Source organism: Pituophis catenifer, unplaced genomic scaffold (assembly GCF_029215685.1).
Source record: "Pituophis catenifer annectens isolate HBS135680 unplaced genomic scaffold, rPitCat1.0.hap2 SCAF_7, whole genome shotgun sequence".
Taxonomy (NCBI): Eukaryota; Metazoa; Chordata; class Lepidosauria; order Squamata; family Colubridae; genus Pituophis; species Pituophis catenifer.
Window position 1 is genome coordinate 73683987 of NW_027256887.1, and position 23699 is coordinate 73707685.

The 23699-nt window shown below is 39.5% G+C and overlaps 1 protein-coding gene across 1 annotated transcript in view; it reads left to right on the forward strand.

Annotated features, from left to right (window-relative positions):
- The first annotated feature begins 320 nt into the window (after positions 1–320).
- Positions 321–23699, forward strand: part of PKP2 (plakophilin 2) — a 66662-nt gene continuing 43283 nt past the window's right edge. Inside the window, exons 1-3 of the mRNA XM_070947170.1 lie at positions 321–637; positions 16342–16454; positions 21841–22496. Coding sequence (XP_070803271.1) covers positions 436–637; positions 16342–16454; positions 21841–22496 — 971 coding nt within the window. The 5' untranslated portion in view covers positions 321–435. The remainder of the gene's footprint in view (positions 638–16341; positions 16455–21840; positions 22497–23699) is intronic.

Genomic DNA, 23699 nt, shown 5'->3' on the forward strand with positions numbered 1-23699 from the left:
CGACACAACGAGCCCACTATCCCTTTTACTCCCGAGTCCCGACCGGCCTCGATCTTCTGGCTTTCTTCTGCAATTTGCTTTTCCCACCACCTGCCCCGCCACTAGATCGCAGGAGAATTTCACAGCAGTTCCCGGGGCGACTCAGCGGGCCGGCTGGATGAATAGGTGACGCGCGCCCAAACAGGAGGCGCGGGAGGCGGAGCTGCCCCGCGGGTGCGGCCGGCAGATTCCCGCAGGGTGGGTGGAAGGGAGGGGCCCGGCTGTTGCCGCCGCGCTCCTCCGCCAGAAGGTGGAGACTCGCTCGACCCCTCGGCAGGTCCCTCAGCCCTGCCCAAGCCCAGCCCAGTTCAGTCCGTCCCGGCCGAAGCGCGGCCGACAACTGCCCGCCAGTCGCCGAGGTCAGTGCTCTCTCTCTCTCTCTCTCGCCCAGCCACCATGGCAGTTCCCGTCTCCGGTTCCGACTCCGGCTACATCCGCACCGTCTTGGGCCAGCAGGGTCTGGAGGACCAAGACAGTTCCACGCTCGCCTTGCCGTCGAAGCTGTCGGGCGGGAGAGCCGAAGCGCAAAAGTCGCTCCGCATCCAGCGGCAAATCCAGCAGACTTTGGCCCGGAAGAGCAGGAGCTCCCTGGTCAACGGTGAGTGCCTCGGGCGGGGAAGCGGCTTCCCTGGGCCCTTTTCCGCCTCCCTCCAAGCTTTTTTCGCTGCAGGTTTTCTTGAACTCTCCCTTCGCCCTTAAGGTGCGAGAAACAATTTTTATAACGCCTCCGCTTCCTCCTTTATTTCACGGGCAGTGTGAGAAATTTTTTTTAAAAAAACATCTCCTTGAGTTTTAAGTTGGGCCCTTGTAAAACCCCCCCACAAAGGGCCAGGGAAAGAAACCGGATTAAAACTTCAGGGAAAGTTTTGTGAGAACAAAAGTGTTTACAAAAGAGTTTTCTTGATGTGGGCAAGGTAATCCAGTTGAGTACCTGAGTTAACCTCCTGCAGCAAACAAACTAACTAACTTTTGGAAACTTGAGACTTTCAAGAAAAGATTGGACTGCCATTTGTCAGAAATTGTGTAGGGTCTCCTTCTTGAGGTGGGACTAGATGACCTATAAGGTCCCTTCCAACTCTGTTAATCTATGATTTCTAACTTTTAACTTTGGACTGGACTGGAGAGAGAGGTTTTTAAAACTAGCAAAGGCACCTGTAATGCAATCTCTTGTTTACAGGGAACTTATAATGTGGTACAATCTGCAATTTAGCAGGTAACAGCTCATCTTGCGTTGCTTTAAAATAGACTTAGAGCAGTGGTTCTCAACCTGTGGGTCGGGAGCCCTTTGGGGGTCGAACAACCCTTTCACAGGGGTCGCCTAAGACCATCAGAAAACACATATTTTCAATGGTTTCAGGAATAATTTTATGGTTGGGGGTCACCACAACATGAGGAACTGTATTAAAGGGTCGCGGCATTAGGAAGGTTGAGAACCACTGACTTAGAGGAAAGGTATGTGGTGTAACTGTTAAGGTATAATCTAGGAGACGGTGAGTTCTAGTCCTGTTTTAGGTACAAAGCTGGCTGGGTGACCCCCTCTCTCTCAGTCCTAGGAAGGAGGCAATGGTCTCCTTCCTAGGCAACTTCTAAAAAAAAACTTCTAAAAGTTTTTAGACTTCTAAAAGTTGTGCAGTTTTCTTGGCAGCTTCTTAAAAAAAAAACTTGCCAAGAAAACTGCGGAGAAAATGACAGAGGGATGTGAATGGAGGACAACGCTACTAATTGTCCTTTTAACAAAACCATAGGATATATAGTATGTCAACTGGTGGGAAACTCAAGCTGTTTTCTTGAGATATACTATATGTGTCGTAATGGTAGGGGAACATTATGTCGGTCTAGGCGGTGTATAAAGCAGCCAATTCTCTAGGTAGATGAATCCATAATTTCTATCCCACCTTTTCTTCAGAAATTTAAAGTAGCCTAGATCAGGGGTCTCCAACCTTGGCAACTTTAAGCTTGGAGAACGCTGGGGAATTCTGGGAGTTGAAGTCCACCAAGCTTAAAAGTTGCCAAGGTTGGAGGCCCCTGGCCTAGATGACTATCTTCTTCCCATTGTTCTCCTTTCTCAACAAGCCTGTGAGATAGGTCAGGCTGGGAGAGAGCGTCTGATCCAAGTTAGCCAATGAGCTTCTTGGCTGAGTGGAGAAATTTGAACCTGGGTCTCACTAGAGTAGGTCATTATTCTCAGTTTGTATCTCTATTAACAGTACAAATTATGAAGTTGTTTTTCCCCTCTGTTCCTCCCTCCTTTTTATGTATGACTCCTCTTTCAATTTCACATATATTACTAAGTCGCCTTGTCAGAAAGCGAGTCACTGGGAGTTGGGAAGCATATAAATTTAATAATTCATTATTATTAACATTGAGGAAGGAGCCAATGTCCATACAAACCACCCCAATTTAAGATGGGTTATTTAGGTCATTGCAAATAACCTTTTTAGATAGAGTAGGATGGACCATTTTCAAATTTATAGTACAGCTGACTTTCATCTCGCATAAGGTCACCTGATAAAAATCTGTTGTAGAATACATGCAGCCACACCGCATTGCAAATTTTATTGCTTTCTCTGATATATATTTAAAAGAGAAGACAAAATTAGAGATACTGAAAATCTCTGCCCAGCTTTATAAAACATGAAATAAAAAAACTCAGTGTTAAAAAATATTTCACTGTTAATGTTTCATCACACATTACATTATGTTATATGGTAAATACAATATCAGAAGTAAATACTATTTTACTATTATTGGAATGGAGTCCCCATAATATCACTTATCTATTGTGATCAAAAGCTTTATACAATTAACATAAAAAGTTTTCAGCCTAGGCTTTTACACAATCGTTAAAACATTCACGTTTCCAATCCTATACAGGTAGTCCTCAATTTATGACCACATTTGAGCCCAACATTTCTGTTGTTAAATGAAACATTTTGTTAAGTGAGTTTTGCCCCATTTTATGACTTCTTGTCACAGTTGTTAAGGGAATCTAGCTTCCCCATTGACTTTGCTTGTCAGCAAGTCACAGAAGGTGATGATGTGACCACAGGACATTGCAACCGTCATAAATATGAACCAGTTGCCAAGTATCTGGATTTTGATCACGACCACACGGCTGCTGCAACAGTCATAAGTGTGAAAAAGGTCATAAGTCACTTTTTTCAATCCCGTTGTAACTTTGAATGGTCACTAAATGAACTGTTGTTAGTCAAGGACTACTTGTATATTAATAATTTTAACTGTTATTACATAGATCCATATTTCAAAGATCTAGTCATGGAGCCCTGGGAATGCTGGTAGTTCTTTGATATTAAGTTGAAAAAGACTAGAACAGCAGAACCATATTAACACCCTCAATAAAGTGGCTTTTATCACTACCCAAATTTGGGATGACTTGTGTGCTTTCTCCCAGGGGCATCCTCAAGTGAGCCTTCATTTGTGCAGTTGTGAGCACATTCTTGACTTTTTGATGTCCCTTGTTGAGCCTTTCCTGTTACTCTTTTCCATGGCTGTGTATGGATCTTACATGCAAAAGGAAATACTAGCTTCTTTAATTTTCCCCCACATTACCCACCCCACTACTCAAAAAGAGACCAATTACTAATCAACTAAGTCATCAGATTCTTCCAAACTGCCTTGATGTTTTAGTATTGAGAAGTCAAGTGATATGCGTTTGAAGCAGGCCTTTGAGGGTAAATTCATTTGGAGCTGTTGTTTCAGCGTCCATATTATTATCCCTTGGCAAGTATTATTTTTGATACTTGGTATGTATTTAGTATGAATGCTTCAGTGAGGAAATCGGAGGTTGCTATTTTCATAACCCACTAAAAACAATGCATGGTATAGAATTGCATGAAGCATGATTTGTCAACAGTTGAGTAACAAATATATTTCTCACTCCTTCTTACTGAAATGTTTGAAGACTTTTTTTTCAAACTCTTTGAAGCTCTGGCTCTTTCATTCAAGAATGGAAGCTTGTCTCTATTAGCTGTTTCTCTAAACGTAGAGACTGAATGTTCCCCCAGGGTGACAAGCATATGACTAATGTCTTTCACTAGATAATTCTCCAGTCAATCCAAGTATATCTTAGATATACTCCTTGGCCTGAAGGTACCAACCATAAATTAACCTACCTCTCTTTCTCCTCGTGTTTTATCTCTTTACAACATAGGTAATTGTAAGAGTTCTGCGTAGTACATAGCGGTGGTGGATAGCTATGGCCCCTTTATGACCTGTGGACTTCAGCTCCTAGAATTTCTGGGATGATGGTTCAGGAATTCTGGGAGTTGAAGTCCGTAGGTTGTATAGAGACCATAGTTGCCCACTTCCGGTGTAGATTCCACTGGCTTTATCAGTGTATAATTTGTGTTTCCTTGCTTGTTCAGACCAGAGATGGATAAAAAGGTGGCCGAGATTTGTGTCAAGGCCTATATAGACTTACCATACTTTTCGGAGTATAAGACACACTTCCCCCCCAAAAAAAGAGGGTGGAAATGTTGGTGCGTCTTATACACCGAATACAGCCAGTTTTGGCCTCCCGAAGCCCCACCCTGTGCGTCCCATTTTTGTAAAAGTCGGGCCTGTTTTTCGCAAAAACGGTGCGCAGAGGCTTTGGGAGGCCTGCAGAGTGCTCCTGGGGGCTGGGGAAAGCAAAAACTTTTTTTTCTTGCTTACCTCTTCGAAATCTTGGTGCATCTTATACACCGGTGCGTCTTATAGTCCGAAAAATACGGTAGATGACAAAACTCACTGCCCCCTGACTGAAACAAGACATGTTCCCTAATTCCCTTTAATTGTAAAGTTGAGATAAATTTGTCTTGTGATTTTAGGTTTGGAGTTATTTTGTATGTGTGTATGATATAGTCACTGGCCAAAATAAAGCCATATTGATTGATTGATATAGATTATTCCAGACTGTAGGAAGAATTCCATTCTTTTTACAATATTGCAAAGAAAGTGACTCTGCTTTTACTATTTTGCAAACTGGACTTGGATTGTTATGGTTCTTCACTGAAATTTCCTTCTTGGTTCTTATTGTTAGCTTGTATGTCATTTGAATGTCAGATTCTCTTCCTTCCTAGTATCTATCTCTTCCCACTTATGACTATAACCATGTTGCTTGTATCTTTCAATTATATTGTTTTTATTTGTTTCCTAGTACGATTTGATAGTTTATTAGTAACCTTGATTAGTACTAAGTGTTGAATCTTTTTATTCCTGATGAATGTATTTTATTCTCCTTATGTACACTGAGAGCATATACACCTAAGACAAATTCCTTGTGTGTCTAATCACACTTCGCCAATAAAGAATTCTATTCTATTCTATTCTATTCTATTCTATTCTATTCTATTCTATTCTATTCTATTCTATTCTATTCTATTCTATTCTATTCCATTCCATTCCATTCCATTCCATTCCATTCGTCTTATCCTAGTTTAAATACCCAATCACGGGACAATTTTCACTTAGCTTCAGTGCATATTAAATCATTTGGATTCAGGATGTTGTTTGAATTCTTCTAATGGATGATTTATTTAATGAAATACTGTAGGATTAAAGACAAGATGACCTAGGACAATGTGTGATCCAAGTTATCTCTTAAGTTATCTTACATTATAGTGTTTGTTCTAAACATAGAACAAAGTAGGATTCATGATTATGATCAGAGGTTCTCAGAGGAAAGTTGAGCTACTAAATGTTTTTCTAAAAAATTTAAAGCTGAGGTTTCAGTAACTAGTTTTTAGACAGTAGTTGATCCAATATTAGGATTTGAATGATACGTTATAGTTAATTCAAAGCCGTGTACATCACAGTGAATGGATCTAATGCAGCGATGGTATTCAACAGGTTCTGACCAGTTCTGGAGAACTGGTAGTGGAAATTTTGAGTAGTTTGGAGAACCGGTAAATACCACTTCTGACTGGTGCCGCCCCCATCTATTCTCTGCTTCCCAAGTCCCATCTGATCGGGAGGAAATGGGGATTTTGCAGTAACCTTCCCCTGGAGTGGGGAGGGAATGGAGATTTTACAGTAACCTTCCCCTGCCACGCCCACCAAGCCACACCCACAGAACGGGTAGTAAAAATTTTTGAATCCCACCACTGATCTAATGTAGGATACTCAATCCACTGTAAAAATACATATTATGATTTCTTAAAGGCTCTTAATTTGTCCTCATCAGCAATCAAATACTGTATGGGAAAGTCTTTTTTTACAGTTGCTTTAGTGGAAGAAGCTTACCTTCTTTCTTCACTGACAGTAGGTCTACTACCTTAAGTATTTCAGCCAGCATTTGGTTCACAAAAGCATTTTTTTTAAAAAAAGAAAAGCAATGCACAACACTGAGCTTTTATCAACTCTCTCCTGAGCTTTTACAGTAGTCGGTCCTTTATTTACCTTTTATTTAATACTATGCTTTTGAATTGTGCATTTCTTACTGCATCAGTAAGTGGAAGTGCTTTAAGCAAAAGGATTATCTATTGGCTCATTTCCCAGTGGATATATTTGAAAGTGTGAGTGTTTAAGAAGCACAGGGCCTATCCACCAGTGGATTTCTTAAAGGAACAAGTAGCTGCCTGAAGGCAAGAACTATAAATATTAATAATAAATGTCAATAGATCCTGGAAGTAACAACAGAAGTGGCAAGCTTAATGTTACAGTGACTCAAGAATATACTATATTAACTGGGCTTACAGACATGATCTCAAAAGTTTTATCTGCATCTGCAAAGATTTCCACTAAGTTTTTTTTTTAATTTAGCCAAAGAGGTAGGAAAGTAAATACATGGTTACTTTAATTAATTAAGTGATGATAAGTTCAGGTGAATCTGTAGAGAGAGAGATCCAATTCTGTAAGATTAAGGGTGCAACTTTATCATCAGAGCTCTATATTGTCTAGAACAGGGGTGTCAAACTCAAGGCCCCGGGACCTGTGGGATAATTAGATCTGGCCCGTGGGGCAACCCTGGAAACAGTGAAGGACCAGCCTCTGGCAGCGAAAATGGAGCTCGGGAGGGCCACATGCAGCTGAACTCCATTTTCGCTGAAAGAAGGTTGCAGGAGGCCATCGCAGCTGAAAATGGAGCTTGCGAGGACTGTGTGCGGCCCTCTCAAGCTCCGTTTTTGCTGGCAGAGGGTTGCAGGAGGCCATTGCAGCCGAAAATGGAGCTCAGGAGCCTGTTTTCGCTGGCAGAGCGCTCGGGCCACCACAGGTGCCCCTGACACGGGTGATGTCAAACTGGCCACACCCACCCCAGGCTCTTCGAGGTCAAACACAATCCTGATGCGGCCCTCAATGAAATCGAGTTTGACACCCCTGCTCTAGAAAGCACTGAGGCGTTTCAATATTGGCATTCTTTGTTATTCTTCTCTCCTACAAACCTTGATACAGATAGTCATTAAATTAAGACCACAACTGGGACCAGAACTTCAGTCACCAAATGGCAATCATGTGACCCTTAGGATGCTGCAGTTGTCATAAATACATACCCAGTTTCCAAGCACCTAAATTTTAATCACATCACTGTGAGAATGCTGTGATGGTCATAAGTGCAATGGTCATATTTCTCAGAACTAAGTCATAAATCATTTTCTTTGAACGGCTAATAAACAAAAACAAATACAGGTACTCCTCGACTTACAACAGTTTGTTCAGTGACTGTTCAAAGTTAAAATGGCACTGAAAAAAGTGACTTATGACCACTATTCACACTTATGACCATGGTCATGCGACTTAACATTCGGATGCTTGACAACTGGTTCATATTTATGATGGTTGTAGTGTCCCGGGGTCATGTGATCAACTTTTGTGACTTTATGACAAGCAAAGTCAATGGGGAAGCCAGATTCACTTAACCACTCTGTTGCTAATTTAACAACTGCAGTGATTCCCGTAACAAATGTGACAAGAAAAGTTGTAATATGGGGCAAAACTCACATAACCAATTTCTCACTTAGCAACGTAAATTTTGGGCTCAATTGTGGTCACACGTTGAGGACAATCTGTAGTCATAAATTGAGAACTAGCTGTAGAAAAGAAAAATAAGTTCCCTGTTTTGTGCCATCCGGAGGGTATAACTGTCAATCAATTCAATCAAAAGAACAGAAGAACATTTACCGTATTTTTCAGAGTATAAGACGCTCCAGTCTATAAAACACACCTACCTTTTTTGGTGAGGAAAACAACAAAAAGAAATCTGCCTCTGCCTCCCAGCAATTTTGCCTCGTTGCAGCAAACAGCAAATAGCCTGCTTTACTTTCATTTTTGTTTTCAGCATAGCTTGATTAGCACAAGAAAAAAAAAATCTGCTCCCAGCAATTTACCTCCTTGCAGCAAGTAGCAGAGGCCCGCACAGCAATAGGCAATGGTAATCCTTGCAGCCTGAAACAGCTGAGAGTCAGGAGGCCAATCCAACTGACAATCAACTTGTGCTAATTAGGGTGTGCTGAAACTGAAATGGGCTGTTTCTTCTTGCTGCTTGCTGCAAGTAGGTAAATTGCTGGGAGGCAGAGGCCAAAGGGTGGGGGCCAGTGGGTGGGCGGGACTACATTCAGTGTATAAGAGACACCCAAATTTTCACCCCCTTTTAGGGGGGAAAAAGGTGTGTCTTATACTCCGAAAAATACGGTATTTAGATTATTGTGCATTGATGTAACTGTGAATAATTCTCCATTGTTTGCAGACTGCAAAGCAAAGATCATTGAAAAACATGACTTTATCTGAGGCTGGCCAATGAGCTTGACTGAAAATTGGCATTGGGCCCATAGGCGGAAATAAACCTGGTAGAAAGATGTAGTATAAATCTCTTATTAGAATATACCTGTAACTGAGAAATCCTAAGAGCAGTTTAATTTTCTGTGAAACATTTGCAATTTACGTTTAGTGGCAACAGCTTTTTGTTTCCTTGTCGCTTTTTCTACCTTTTAATTTCAGATGGCTTTGCATTGTTGAGAGACTGCTTTCTGGAGAACTATAATAGCCATACAGTAATTCCTCTAAATGCTAGAGTAAATGTTTAAAGAACTGTGTAGTGATTGAAGTTCCTTAATACAGGAACTGCATAATTATAGCTTAAAGTATGCTTTATTGCACATGCACTCATTTGAAGTTAAAAGAAGTTTGATCGCAACGTAAGACCTGCAATCCTCAAAAGTGATCATTCTTACATAGGAGTCTGTTTCAGGAATTTCTTTATATAACAATGAATTTTCATACAGTTAAAAAAAAAAATTCTGCACCGTTCTTCGATTCGTCTCCTGCAGAGTTCTTCAATTCTAAAAGTGTGACACTGGACTACATATCTGACATTGTTCATTTTCTATATACAGAACAAAAGGTTTCTGTTTTGTATGAACAATTAATTTCAAATTTCCTTGAGCAAATAGGACATATAATTCCATGGAGATTATGCAACTAAGAAATTAATTACATCAATTATTTTGGATGTTGCTCTGTTTTCCTTGGTACAGATTTTTTTTTCTCTTCCAATATCTCTCTGTCGAAAATTAATTTTTTAAAGGGAGTGTTTTAAATATATTTTATTATGTTAAATAAACTGCAAATGATATATAAGATGTTGCCTTATTTTTCTTGGAACACTGGAATGTTTATAGATCAACCAGGCTCCAATTATTAATAAATAATATCTTTTGCCAACAAATCCATAACTGAATAAACAAGTGTGGTAAAAAGGCCCTACATAGTTTAAAAATATGTTTTGCTGTTTATGTAGAATTATGGGTCAAGGGATTTAATTTCTTGATCTCAAATACATGATCTAAGAAGGATGAATGAAATGAAAGCAAGGAGAGAATATTATTGAATATTGAATATTATTGAAGACCTTCAACATCTGGAAAATAATGGATCTGGTTTTGTTGTGAGTTTAATGAGCAAAGTTTGAAACCTGGACAAAGTTGGGCTCCTGAAATTGGAACTTAATGCAAAATCCCAACATCAAATCCTTTTTAGACAACTTGATTTCACCAAGTGCTGCTTCTTGTTGGCGAAATATTATAAACTAACCATTTTGTGATCCTAATGATAGACTGCTGGTTTTCTAACTCTGAAGATGAGGCATCCAGCTTTAAACTGATAAGATCCCTTCCTTTTTACTTTGAAATCTAATCTCTCTACTTATCCTTTGTTCTAAATAATTGCTTTTCCTCTGAGTGAGAGGAAAACAAATAAAAGAAGGGGGTCTGGCACCTTAAAGGCTAACCGATTTATGGTGACACAAACTTTCCAGGAGTGGAAGCTACTTCATCTGATGAGGCAGATACTAGTCCTCGCCTTTCCACCTCCCCAAAAAAGTTTGATTTCTAAGATGCTGTACTAATGTCTGTATGTGTGTGAGAGAGTTTGCTATAACAAATTACAGTGCTTCAGTCTGCCAAAAGTATTCAGGAGATATTATTGGTACTATGTTACTACTATTGGTGCTATGATACTATTGGTACTACTATTGTTACTATGTAAAAGTTATCCAAGTTTTATGCAAAGGAAGTCATCCAAGACCCCACTTATCAGATGCTAAATGCAGTGGTGGGATTCAGCCAGTTCGCATCACTTCGGGAGAACCAGTTGTTAACTTTCTGAGCAGTTTGGTGAACTGGTTATTGGAAGAAATCATTAGGGCAGAGAACCGGTTGTTAAATTATTTGAATCCTACCACTGGCTAAATGGTATGAACCCAGGTGAGTTTGGGGTAACCCAATGATTAGATCAGATGTAAGCCCTTGAGAAGCTATCTACTAATTTGTAAATGAATTGCTAAACTGGAGTGGCTAAACTCTACCAAGACAGGCAAAGCCTTGGCGTATTTGTAGGCGAACACATCAGCTTATGTTTAAATTAGATCAGGATGGTTTTATGCAGAGAAGGAAGAATATGGATTGAAGGATGAATGAGACTTCTGTGGCAAGAGTCTCTTGATGGTTGAACCTTGAAACAATGCAGATAAAGCATCTTGATTGTTTTGTTTTTAGTATTTCCTATGAAGGCTTATTTGAGTAATTAATATGCGGCTCCCTTGACCTTTATTTTCATAAGGGAGTTTCCATCGAGATGCACTCTATTGCCTCTCACCCAAATCATATGGTTTGTGTACTGGCAAAGAGATTCAAATTCTTTTAAGAATAATTAATGGGTCCTTTAAGTAGTTGCCCCAACAACATGGAATATTTTCCCTGTTGTTGCAGGTTTACTCCATCTCATCACTGACCACCTTCATTAATTAGGGGTAACCAGATCGGGAGGTTGTATAACACTTGTAAAAAGGAATTTGGGCATTCTGCAAAAACAGCGGATGTCCACTTGCGTATGATCAGCAACATAATCCTCACTGCAATGGGATGTCATTGAAGGAAAGAAGCAGTTGTATCTCAGGCACTCCTTGAAACTTTAAATACTGTTTATGTGCAGACGTTCTTGCAAACTTTTGTATGACATTAAGATACAGAAAGACAAAACAACAACAACAACGCATCACTGGAGACTTACCAGAGGCAAACATCATTGTGCCTAGAACTAAATGGCAAAACAGCATGGATTTTAGTGGTAGATCAGGACACAATGTCGGTGGGCATCTTGCCACCCAAATTAAAACTTTTTAAAACACAAAAGTGAAAATAAAAGAACCCTCATGAAAGAGCCAAATCTTCTAGATTTCTTCTAGGTTCTTGCAGATCTCACTAGATTTCAACCACTTTCAATTCTCTCCCTCCCTCCCTCCCTCCCTCCCCCTCTCTCTCTCTCTCTCTCACACACACACACCATTCCCCATGCCCGATAAGGTTGGATGACCACTACCTGAAAAATTTATCCACCCTTGATTTGAGTTCAAGAAAGTAAACGGGAGTGCTCTGGAACCCATTGACGTGATTGTAGTAGGTCCATATCCAAACTGCAGAATGCCAAATGGCTACTACATAGCAAAAACATTTTCCTATTGCAATTTAGTGGTCACTTCGATTTGTGAAGCCAAGCTACAACAATCTAGGCTAAGGTCAAATTATCGTGCTATGCTGTTTGAATCCAGAATTTACAACCACCCACTGGAAAACATTTCTACTTTAATCTGTAAAGCATTGCCTTGGACTGATGTTTGTTAGCACCAAAATGTTGTTAATTAATTTTTAAATGTAGATATTATTTTTCACTAGTGGAACCTAAATCAGTTCTCCTCCAAATTTCCTGGTGTTTTTTTGTTTTGTTTTGTTTTGTTTTGTTTTGTTTTGTTTTGTTTTGTTTTGTTTTGTTTTGTTTTTTTAAATTTGATTTATATGCCGCCCTTCTCCGGAGACTCAGGGCGGCTTACAATGCGTTAAGCAATAGCCTTCATACTTTTGTATATTTATACAAAGTCAGCTTATTGCCCCCACAAACTGGGTCCTCATTTTACCTACCTTAGAAAGGATGGAAGGCTGAGTCAACCTTGAGCCTGGTGAGATTCGAATTTACAGTAATTGCAGACAGCTGGTGTTAATCACAATGCTTTTAGTCTGCTGAGCCACCAGCAGACAGTTTGTAGCTTCTCTGAACTGTAAATTTATAAGCGCAGTGTGAGTTAACCACTACTTATCCGTTAAAAACCTTTCTCAAAGTTCTTTACTTTCTGATCTGGTGTCCAAAAATTCAGAAGCATCATCACAATACCAGCATTAACCATTAGTGGCAAAATGTACAGCAATTTATATTATATATATCAGAAGTGTTTTATATATATATATATGTAAAACAATTCTGCTCTTGTGCTACGACCTTCAACTTTTCTTATGTTCTTGTTTAAATTAAAACTAAAATATCTAGTGAGGGAAATGACATCACCATAGTACTTAATCTTATCCAAACCTTTTAATCAAGTAATTTATTTCACTTCTGCTATGTATTTTGGACATATTGCTACCTGCGTTCAAGAATTTCACAACTCACGTAAACAACAGTATTCTAGTTTAATCAACTGAATTTGATATGCTGGAGACTTTAGGGTGAAACACCCAGAATGATTAAAAAATAAATTAGAACAGAAATCCAATTGTAACCAAAGAAATAGGACAGCTCAAATAACTCAATCTTTCAGGAATGCAAGACAAAACAGGGTCCCTGCCTCTCACATTTTCTGCAGAAATGCTTAACTTTCCAGGTATGGGTAAAGAGTTTCATTAATCCACAATTCTGCCCTACAGTTTTATCTGCCATATGTTTCTTCTAATCTACGCAGTTTGCTGGTGGTCTCAGGGGAGACAGGGGAGGGAGATTAAGGAATGCTTGCTCTGGTTGTAATTGAAAGATTCCAGAGCATGGGAAAGTAATGAGAGATCAATAGCTGGAGTCAGTGTAGAATAAGCAAAAGTTTATTGATACAACAGACAGCCAGACTGCACCATAATGCAAGAGCGGGCAGACGCATTCTTATGTGAACAGGGGGTTTTTTTTTCAGTTTAAAAATAATGATGCATCTTATTTGGGGATGGCTTATGTCCTGTTTAACCATGCTGCAGAATTCTAACTGATGACATTATTTATCTTAGGAGTGAGAAAGCTATGAACTATCTACTGGTCTGAATTCAAATACCATTGTTTCATGTCCATTTAGACTCCCTGAGATTGAGCTCAAATATTTAGCAGAAGGGTCACTGAATTTTAAATTCATATTTAACCAAGAAGATTTCAGAGAGTTGGGGTGACAGAGGACCCTCAAAATAGATGAGCTTATGCCAATATTTTAGGGGCCAAGATGTATACAATTCTCAAAGGAGATTAGGCTGAAATCTAGTCTTAATAGTTGGATACACAATGGGGTATATCTAACAGAGCTGACTTCAGTACAGTATTTACAAACGTAGGCACCATTGATCATTTAATACATGACCTTTGCTCTGTAAATCTTAATAACTGCCATGCTTGTTAGCACTGCAACATGCAAAATAGCATTTGCAAAATGATGCCTCCCCACTCCAGGATGTTAAAGCTAAGAAGAAACTTAACTCATAAAGGATTTAACCTGATTAATGCTGATGTAATCAGTTTCCCAAGACTGATGATGCATGATAGAGAAAATTAGGTGGTTTTTTTTTTTAATTTTGCCATGATAGACAAGAAAGGCATTTTCCCTACAAGTAAGAGGCAAACATCCTGAGATATATCCTCAAACCAACTTGGAATGTAGAATCGCTGTGGCATCTACAAACATAGAATTGAATTACGCCTGCCTGCCTGCCTGCCTGTCTATCAAATTTATATGCCACCCATCTTGATATCCAAATCAATTCTCTATTGATGAGAAAGGGAGGAAATCTTTTGACAAGGCTTTCACAAATGAAATAACTGCAAAGAACGCATGGTAGAATGTAGCTTTGTTTCACCTTTTCTGGATTGGTATATGGCAGGAGTGGGTGATCTGGTTAGCTACTGGCTACCATCTGTAATTTTAAAAAACCAATTAAATCAAATTTAGTTTTTGCCATGTTTGAATTCAAGTTCCCAACAGGCAATTCAAGAATCAAGGGCAGCTAAAATAAAGAGCAGCAATCCTAAAATAATTGTACATATTTCTTTTACTTTGAAGGGCTGTGCGCTCCAAGATTAACCTTTAAAATAAACATAAAAGGAAGAATATGAATCTTAAAATTGTCCTTAAGCAGTTCTTGGACACAGTTGTTCTGGACAGCAAACAAGTTATATGTAAAATGATTTCTCTATTATAACGAATCAACTATGGTTTCTACATTTGCATTTATAGAAATAGGCTGAGATACATTTTACATGAGTTTTTGTTTAATGCTGTAGGGAAAGTATTCCAAGTATGGTTGCTTTGTTATTTCTGATCTCACTAATAAAGCATAAAAACAGTCTAATCATCATTTCTTGTTCATTGACAGAAATCCATCTGGTGGGGCTTCCAGATTCTCTGAATGCTGTTAGTAATATTAAATGTTCAAAAGTAGTGCCATAAACTTCTGTGCTTCAGTTTTACTATGCAGAAACATTTTGAAAGTGTTACTTGATGTTTGTTCTTGTATTTTTCCTTATAACTGTACAGGGTTCCCAGTTTTAGTTCAGAAAAGATAGTGTGTTCCACTACTGAAGTTCGAAGTCCGTATCACTAAAGTGGCTTTAAGTGGCTTTTGAACTTAGATAAAATGAACGTAACATGAAACTGTGAAGCAAAGATGTGACATTACATGAACCTGGAAAGTGCCCTAGTGAATACAGTGTCCGATTTCTACAGCCATTCAAAATTACCCCCTGGCCTTGCCTATATCCTACAATCATTGTGGATAAAATGCTGTTTAATATTCTATTTGCAAAGGTGGGACACAGAAATAATTTTTACCCAAATTTTCACCCAAAGTGCCCAAATTTTGATTATGTGAGTGTGGAGAGTGTGATGATTATTTTAAGCATCAGGGCCAGTCATAAATCACCTTTTTTAAAGTTGTAGAAATTTTGAATGATTACTAAATTAATGGTTATAAATTGAGGATTACTCTTCTTTTTATTTGTCATTAATCCTGGTTTGGCTTTCCATCTGATATAATTCAGCAGCCTCAGGTCTACTTTTACAGGTAGTCCTCAACTTATGACCACAATTGAGCCCAAAATTTATGCTGTTAAGTGAATTTGTCTCATGTTACAACTTTGTTAAGTGAACGACTGCAGTTGTTAAATTAGTAACACCATTGTTAAGTGAATCTGGGTTCTCCATTCTCTTTGCTTGTCGAATGGTCGCAAAATGACTCCTGAACACTGCAACTGTCATAAATACAAGTCAATTGTTAAGCATCTGAATGTAAACCACGTGACCATGGGGATGCTGCAACGGTCATAAGTGTGAAAAATGGTCACAAGTCATTATTTTCAGTGCTGTTGTAACTTCGAACCATCACTAAATGAACTGTTGTAAGCAGTGATGGGTTTCAAATTTTTTACTACTGGTTCTGTGGGTGTGGCTTAGTGGGCGTGGCATGGCATGGCTTGGTGGGTGTGGCGGGGAAGGATACTATAAAATCTCCATTCCCACCCCACTCCAAGGGAAGGATACTGTAAAATCTCCATTCCCTCTCCAATCCGGGCGAAGGATACTGCAGAATTCCCATTTCCTCCCAATCAGCTGGGACTTGGGAGGCAGAGAATAGATGGGGGTGGGTGTTTACTACCAGTTCTCTGAACTACTCAAAATATCTGCTACTGGTTCTCCAGAACTGGTCAGAACCTGCTGGAACCCACCTCTGGTTGTAAGTCAAGGACCACTTGTATTATGGGATTTACTGAAAGTTTATTTTTCCTGCATTTCTACAGGAGGTTTGCATCGGGCTAGCAGTGTTCCAGAGTATGTATATAAATTAGATGGAGTGGAAACAGACTTTGCTTCAAGACCATCTTTTGCAACTTCATATTATCAGTCTCATCAGGTAAGAAGGCTTTAATACATGACGGTTTATATGAATGTAAATTAGATCTTATTTGGTTGCTTGAATAACTACTTATTATTAGTGAGAATGCCTATTGAGTTTTTCTCGGATTTTGCATTTAAAGTGCAAAGATCTTTTCACCATTATTATAAATTCTTTTTTTTTTATTGTAAAAGTTTTACCATTACATTTTCACCCCATTTTAACCCCCCTAACCCACCCCAACCTCCCCAAACCCCCCCCTCCCTAGCCCCCCCTAACCCTCCCCTCCCCCCCGGACTTCCATAGAATGTACCCCATCATTATCCCCTTTATATAAAAAAAACCTTGAACTCTAAAACCCCCCCCAACCCCCATATCATTTTTCTTCTTCAGATAGTTCAAATATTTCTATCTTAATATAATATAATATAATACTATCTTAATATAATACTACTTTCAGTGAAAAGCTATTTGATACTTCCTAGTTTGATATTTGTTCTGCACATAATCTATCCACTTTTTCCATTCACATTCATAAGTCTCTTGCGAGCGGTCTTTTAAATATGCTGAAATCTTCGCCATCTCAGCAAAACTGGCCATCTTCAAAGTCCATTCTTGAACAGTAGGCAAAGCTTCATTTTTCCAATATTTACCTATCAACAATCTCGCTGCTGTAATCATATACAAAATCAATTTTGTTTCATCCACTGTAAAACCCTTAACTATACCCAAAAGAAACAATTGTGGAGAAAATTGAATTTTTTTCTTCAAAACATTCTGCATGACCCACCAAATTTTTATCCAAAAAGCCTTAACTTTCTTACAGGTCCACCAAATATGATAATATGTAGCATCTGTACAATCACACCTCCAACATTTTGGCTGAACATTAGGGTACATACACGACAACCATTATTATAAATTCAACAACTAGGCATGGTAGACTTCTATCTTAGTATCTCTCGATTTTAAACTTAGCTTCTTTAAGATATGTTGACTTCAACTCCCAGAATTCCCCAGCCAGTGAAATAAAAATATGGTTTTTTTTCTAAACCTCATCCAGTCTCCTCTTCTTTCCATTCCTTCTCTCTCAGCCCCTGTTTCTCCCTGTAGGCTTGGCAACGCTAAAGGCTCTTATCTTTGCTCAAAAAATATTAAATTTGCCTCCATTTGATATCAGAGGAAACTATTTTGAAGCTTCACTGCAGCACAGGAGAAGACTTAGGTTTTAAAAGGGGAGGAGAAATATCTCTGATTCTAGTAGCATCTTCTAAACAGTTTACTGATACCATGTCTTTGTGTCAAGGCAATGGTGGGTTGCTACCAGTTCGCCCCAGATCGGGTGAACTGGTAGCGGCAGTGGCGGGAGACTCCGCCCACTCACCCAGATGTCTCTGCGCTTGCGCAGAAGCATCACGTGCACATCCACGAGCAAACTGGTAGCGACAGGATTTGAAACCCACTACTGTGTCAAGGGTATGTTTGCTGTTAGAGTAGAAAGACATAAATTTAGTAGCTATGTACAGATAGTCCTCAACATACAATTGGTTGCTTAGAAGCCATTCCAAGTTACAACAGATCCCAAAAGAGCTATTTACTCCCTGGATTTGAAGTTCTGATGTCCACCCCTCCTCCCATGGTCACATGTCTACATTTTAGGCTATATTTAGAGCTGTTTGTAGCAGCTCCCCCACAGTCAGATGATCGTGATTTATGAAGATTTTTCCCGAAACCAGCATTTACTTCCAAATTCCAGCAGAAACGCTGTATAGCAAACAATGGGATTGCTGAACAACCACTGCAAAAAGATTGTAAAATTGGGTCTGGTCACATGGTGACCCACTATATGACCGTCACAACTTCCAACCGAAATTTTGGGCTCGATTATGGTTGTAAATCGAGGATTTATTTGTACATTGAAGAAATTTGGTTTCTCAGGTTGCAATCTTATACGCACTTATTTAATGTTACAACATACCATATTTATCGGAGTATAAGACTTACCTTTCCCACCCCCCAAAAAAGAGCATGAAAATCTGGGTGCGTCTTATACTCGGAATGTAGCCCTGCCCAGCCTTGCAAATGGAGATTTCAGAGGCTGAAAGAAGCCTCTGAAAGAAGGTTCAGAAAAAAAGGCTCAGAAACGAAGCTTCAGAAAAAAAGGCTCTGAAAGGCTTTTATCTAAAATAATATGGCAAGCAACAAAAGAAGAATCAGTAAAAGTTCTAACCAAACTATGCTAACAAATCTGAAGAATGACACAATAACCAACAGATCGGAAGAGGTTAATCTACATACCAATACCAAAGAAAGGAGACTGAACAGAGTACAGATAGTTCTTCAGGATAAAAGCCTCCGAAAGAAGCTTCTGAAAAAAAGCCTTTTTTTCTGAAGCTCTGTTTTGGAGGCTTTCAGAGGCAGAAAAAAAAGTTTTTTTTCTGAAATGGAGTTTCAGAAGTTTCAGAGGCAAGAAAAAAAGCAAGGCACAGAGCTCACAACCAAGGAACCTGTTGCTTAAATTCACTTCTGGGAACAGCTGATTGGGGGTATTCCCAGAGGCCGATCCACCCATCAATCAGCTTTTTTCTTATTTTCCTCCCGAAAAACTAACGTGCATCTTATACTGCGGTGTGTCTTATACTCCAAAAAATACAATACTTGACTTCTGAATAAACACATATAGGACTGCATTGTTAATTGCCTACTTTGCTTGCCAATGCTGACTCCATGCATTCATTACTGGCAAATAGTACATGCTGTGATTAAAGGACAGAAAGAAATATTATTTTATAACAATAATCATTTTAAATATTACAAATGAATCTTAGCTATATTGTCAAACCAAGGTAGAATCAAAACAGAAATATTTTAAAGAGTAAAAACTGCTCCCCCTTACAGTCTCCCTACCAGGAAGGAATTTAATCCTCATATCAGACTCTCGGGCTTCTGATTGCACATAAGCCAAAAAGAAATTTGTCTTTGTTGTTATATTTTCCAAAGCATAGTGTGGATCCTGTAGACTCAAACATCTTGCATGGATTACATTGTCTGCCCTGGTTTTAATTACAATGTCTGCATTTATGTAATTGCTTGCTTTGCCTTGTCATTTCTCCACTATCGGTAATCTACTTTGCACCTGCCTAATTCCTCATGTAGAATTAAAAACTATTTCATCTATTTTTCATGCAAGGTTACAACAATTAGGTTACACTGGGGAGGGAAGAATAGGAATGTAATATAAGCCTGTGAGGAAACAGCAAACCGTGTTTTCTGTTTGGTACAAGGTAACTGAAATAACCTTGAAAACTGGATGGCTGCTTGTAGAGAGTAGTAATTTAACCTTGTAGGCATGATGCTCACATGTAATCATATTCCAGAAAGAAACACTGCATGTGGAATGATGAAAGCTGAATGTAAGTAAAATGGGAATCAAAGATAGGATGATCAATGAATTTTACAGTCCTGCACTTGTATATTCAGAGGAATGCTGGATTTTGGTTTCCCTTTCATCTACCTGATGGAAATCTTTGGGGTAGCCGTTATCTCTCAAAAAATCAATTTCAAACAATTTTGGGCTCCTAAAAAGGAGTTTTTCAAGTGAGTATTGTCCTGAGGGTCTTAGAGACCAGCAGAATATCAACACTAGAATTAAACCGGAAATATTAGCCAAGAATCATGTGAATAAAAGAAACCCCAGAAATTCCCAACTTTAAGCCTGGACTTTTTGTTGCTGTGCCAATATAGGAATCCATTTTTCAGCAAGAGAGAGAGAAATAAAGAGAGAGTTGAGGCTACTGATCCTTCTCTTTTGGGCGACTAGAATATGGAGATAACAAACTGGAGACTATCTAAATTCCCAATGGAAGATGAGAAAGATTGAGGTAGATAGATAGATGGTGTCTGGAAGATTCCAGCCTAATTTGATGGAGAAAGTATAGGAGAAAATAATGTAAACAAGTATCAACAGACACTATGAGGATTTGAAATAAGAAGAAATGGAAGAATAAGGGCTAGGATGACCAAAGTCAAATACAAAGAGCCTGAGACTAGAAAAGTCCATTGCAGTAACAACGCACAAATGTCACCCACCCAAAAGAAAAAAATATTTCTCAAACTATTAGAATGTTTAAGTCTTTGAGAAGCCTAATACCAAGTCTTCCCTTAATGAGAAGGAAAGTTTTGAGAACTGATTGGATGTAAATTCTAAGATCGCACTCATTAATAAAACAGGCAGCCATCATATAAAATCCCATTCCCACTCATTAATAAAACTGCCAGCCATCTTATATGACTACTGTTTCCTGAAACACCTATCCAGTTTTTAGCTGTGTTCTCAGTGGGAGCCTGTTACCTACACACTTCACTCAAAGACTTCCTTGAGATTTGAGCCAATGAATGGGCTCATTCAACTGTGATTTGCCCAACACAGTTCCTGATTTGGAAACACATTTCATGTTTCATCTGCATCTTGGTTCCTCCCTGTAGAACAAAAAAATGGATCGTGAACAAAGTGGGAACCATACTGTCAGCATTCCTGAATATGTGATCTCAAACACATTAAGAAGGAATAGTTTCATTGTGATATTTGTAAAGATTTTAAGGCAACACAATGACTTACACTTTCTATGCATATTTAGATGTTAAATGGGAGAAGAAATGAAAAGACACATATATACTTTAGCATATCTAAGTCTGTGCAAATAAAATGTGTGTGTGTGTGTGTGTGTGTGTGTGTGTGTGTGTGTTTTCTTTAATCACCAGGAAAGTTATAAATTATAACTTGGGGTCTCATTGCATCTATTCTGGTTGAATACTTTAGTTTGTATAGGTAGTCCTCGACTTACAACCATTTGTTTAGTGACCGCTCAAAGTTACAATGGCATTAAAAAAGTGACTTATGACCGTTTTTCACACTACCATTGCAGCATCCCCATGGACACATGATCAAAAGCGTCAGTTGCACTTGGCAACTGGCATGTATTTATGACCGTTGCATTGTCCCAGAGTCATGTGATCGTATTTTGCAACCATATGACAAGCAAAGTCAATGGGAAGCCAGAGTCACTTAACAACCATGTGACTAATTTATCAGCTGCAGTGATTCACTTAACAACCATGGCAAGAAAGGTCATAAAATGGAAAAAACTCACCTGACAAATGTCTCGCTTAACAATAGAAATTTTGGACTCGATTGTGGCCGTAAATCGAGGATTATTTGTACTGTACCTATTCGTTATATTAATAATAAATTCTATACAACTATGTATTTCTTGAAATGAATATTTTCCACGGATTGAGACAAAAAAGACAAGTTTCCAAAAATATTCCTCCTCCTTCGTGAGACACTTCCAATTGATTGTGCTTTCCCTGGTTTTGTTTAATTTTACTTTGTTTGCTTTAACAGATTGGCTCCCAAAGTAGCTATGAAAATGGCTGGGGTCCTCGCAGCCTCCCTTACAACTACAGGGCAATGGAAGAGAGGTTCCACAGACAGCCTTTGAAGAGGTTGGAGGTTTCTCCTGAGAGCAGTCCCGAAAAGCCACTTCTCTTCCACGCTGACATGCGCTATAACAGAGCTTTAACAGTTCGACAGAATGAGAACAAGAGAACCTGCGCCTTGCCACCAAGATATGCTCGTTCTGAAATCCTTGGCTACACAAGCCGCAGTGCTTCAAGCAGAGGGCCCAGGCAGTTCTACATTGGGCCGACCAATGAGACCATGGTGGACTGTATACCTTTCAGTCCAGGAGTGCCACTGTATCAGCGTGTGGGGAATAGCCGGAGTCTGAGCAATCTTTTGGAGAAGGAGAATTATCTCACTTCTGGGACTGCGGTGGGCCAAGCCAGATCTTCTTTGCATTCCCAAGTTGGAACCCAGCATAGGCATTCGAGCTGGCAGCAGAACACCGTCAGAACCCAGAGCACGAGGGAAGCCTCCTTGCCAACTTCATTCGCTGAGGCAAGTGGGAAGAGGATGACAATGACAGCGGCTATGGCTGCTGCTGGAACAAATGGCATCGTTGAGCATGAAAGGATATCTGCCAGCAGATCTCAAATAGGGTATGTCTTAGAAGATGCACCACTACTAGCAATGCCCAAGACCAGGGTGTCAAACTCGATTTCATTGAGGGATGCATCATGGTTGTGTTTAACCTCGGGGGCGGGGGGGGGTTGGTGAACGTGGCCAGGGTGGGAGTAGCTAGCTCGGCATTATTTTTGTCGGGTGCACCCGAGTTCCGTTTTCACTGGCAGAGGTTTGCAGGAAGCCACCACAGCCGAAAACGGAGCTCGGGAGGGTGACCCTCCTAAGCTCCGTTTTTGCTGGCAGAGGCACCGCGGGCCAGTCCTTCGCTGTTTCCAGGGCGGCCCCACGGGCCAGATCTAAGCACCCTGTGGGCCAGATCTGGCCCAGGGCCCTTGAGTTTGACATCCCTGCCCAAGACTATTCACCTGGCGGTAGTATTTTCAGTTCATAGCAAGACAGTATGTAGAACATAAAGATCCTTTAGTCCTCCAAATGTTGAACACTATGTTAGTTAGAATTATGAACTCTTAATTCCCAGAAGCTTAGTTCCCATGACCAATAGTGATGGATTCTAGGAAATGTAGTTCAAGAACATCTGGAGGACCACAGATGTTCTCCACCTATCTGGCATATGATACATTTTATATCCCCCTGGGCAGCAGAATTATGCCCACAATCCTTGCTTCTGCCTTCGTTCATCTTCACTTTTGAAATGCACAGTATAAGTGAGTCTGACTTTTCTACAATAGCATTTAGGCTTATATACCACTTTGTAGTGGGTTACAGCCCTCTCTAAGTGGTTTACAGAGTCAGCATATTGCCCCCAACAATCTGGGTCTTCATTTTACAACCTGGGAAGGATGGAAGGCTGAATCAACCTTGAGACGGTCAGGATTGAACTCCTGACAGCCAGCAGAATTAGCCTTCAATACTGCATTCTAACCGTTGTGCCACCACTTTCTTTTCTGATTTTTGATAATGGAGAGAGATTGATTTTGGACAATTTTTGTTAATGAGTTTGTGGCTTATTCAACAAAGAATGGCTGGCAGAAATTATAATTTAGTACATTACAGGAAGCCAGCTAATATTCTTTGTAATGAGACCCATTGAACTAAATCAGACAGAATTCTGATAAATATGTGTTGTTAGAATTGGTTCATTTTCCAAAGGCAGAATGTTAGACTTTATTTTAATTCATAATTAACCACTAATTATCAGTTTAGTTGCTCACTTTTGG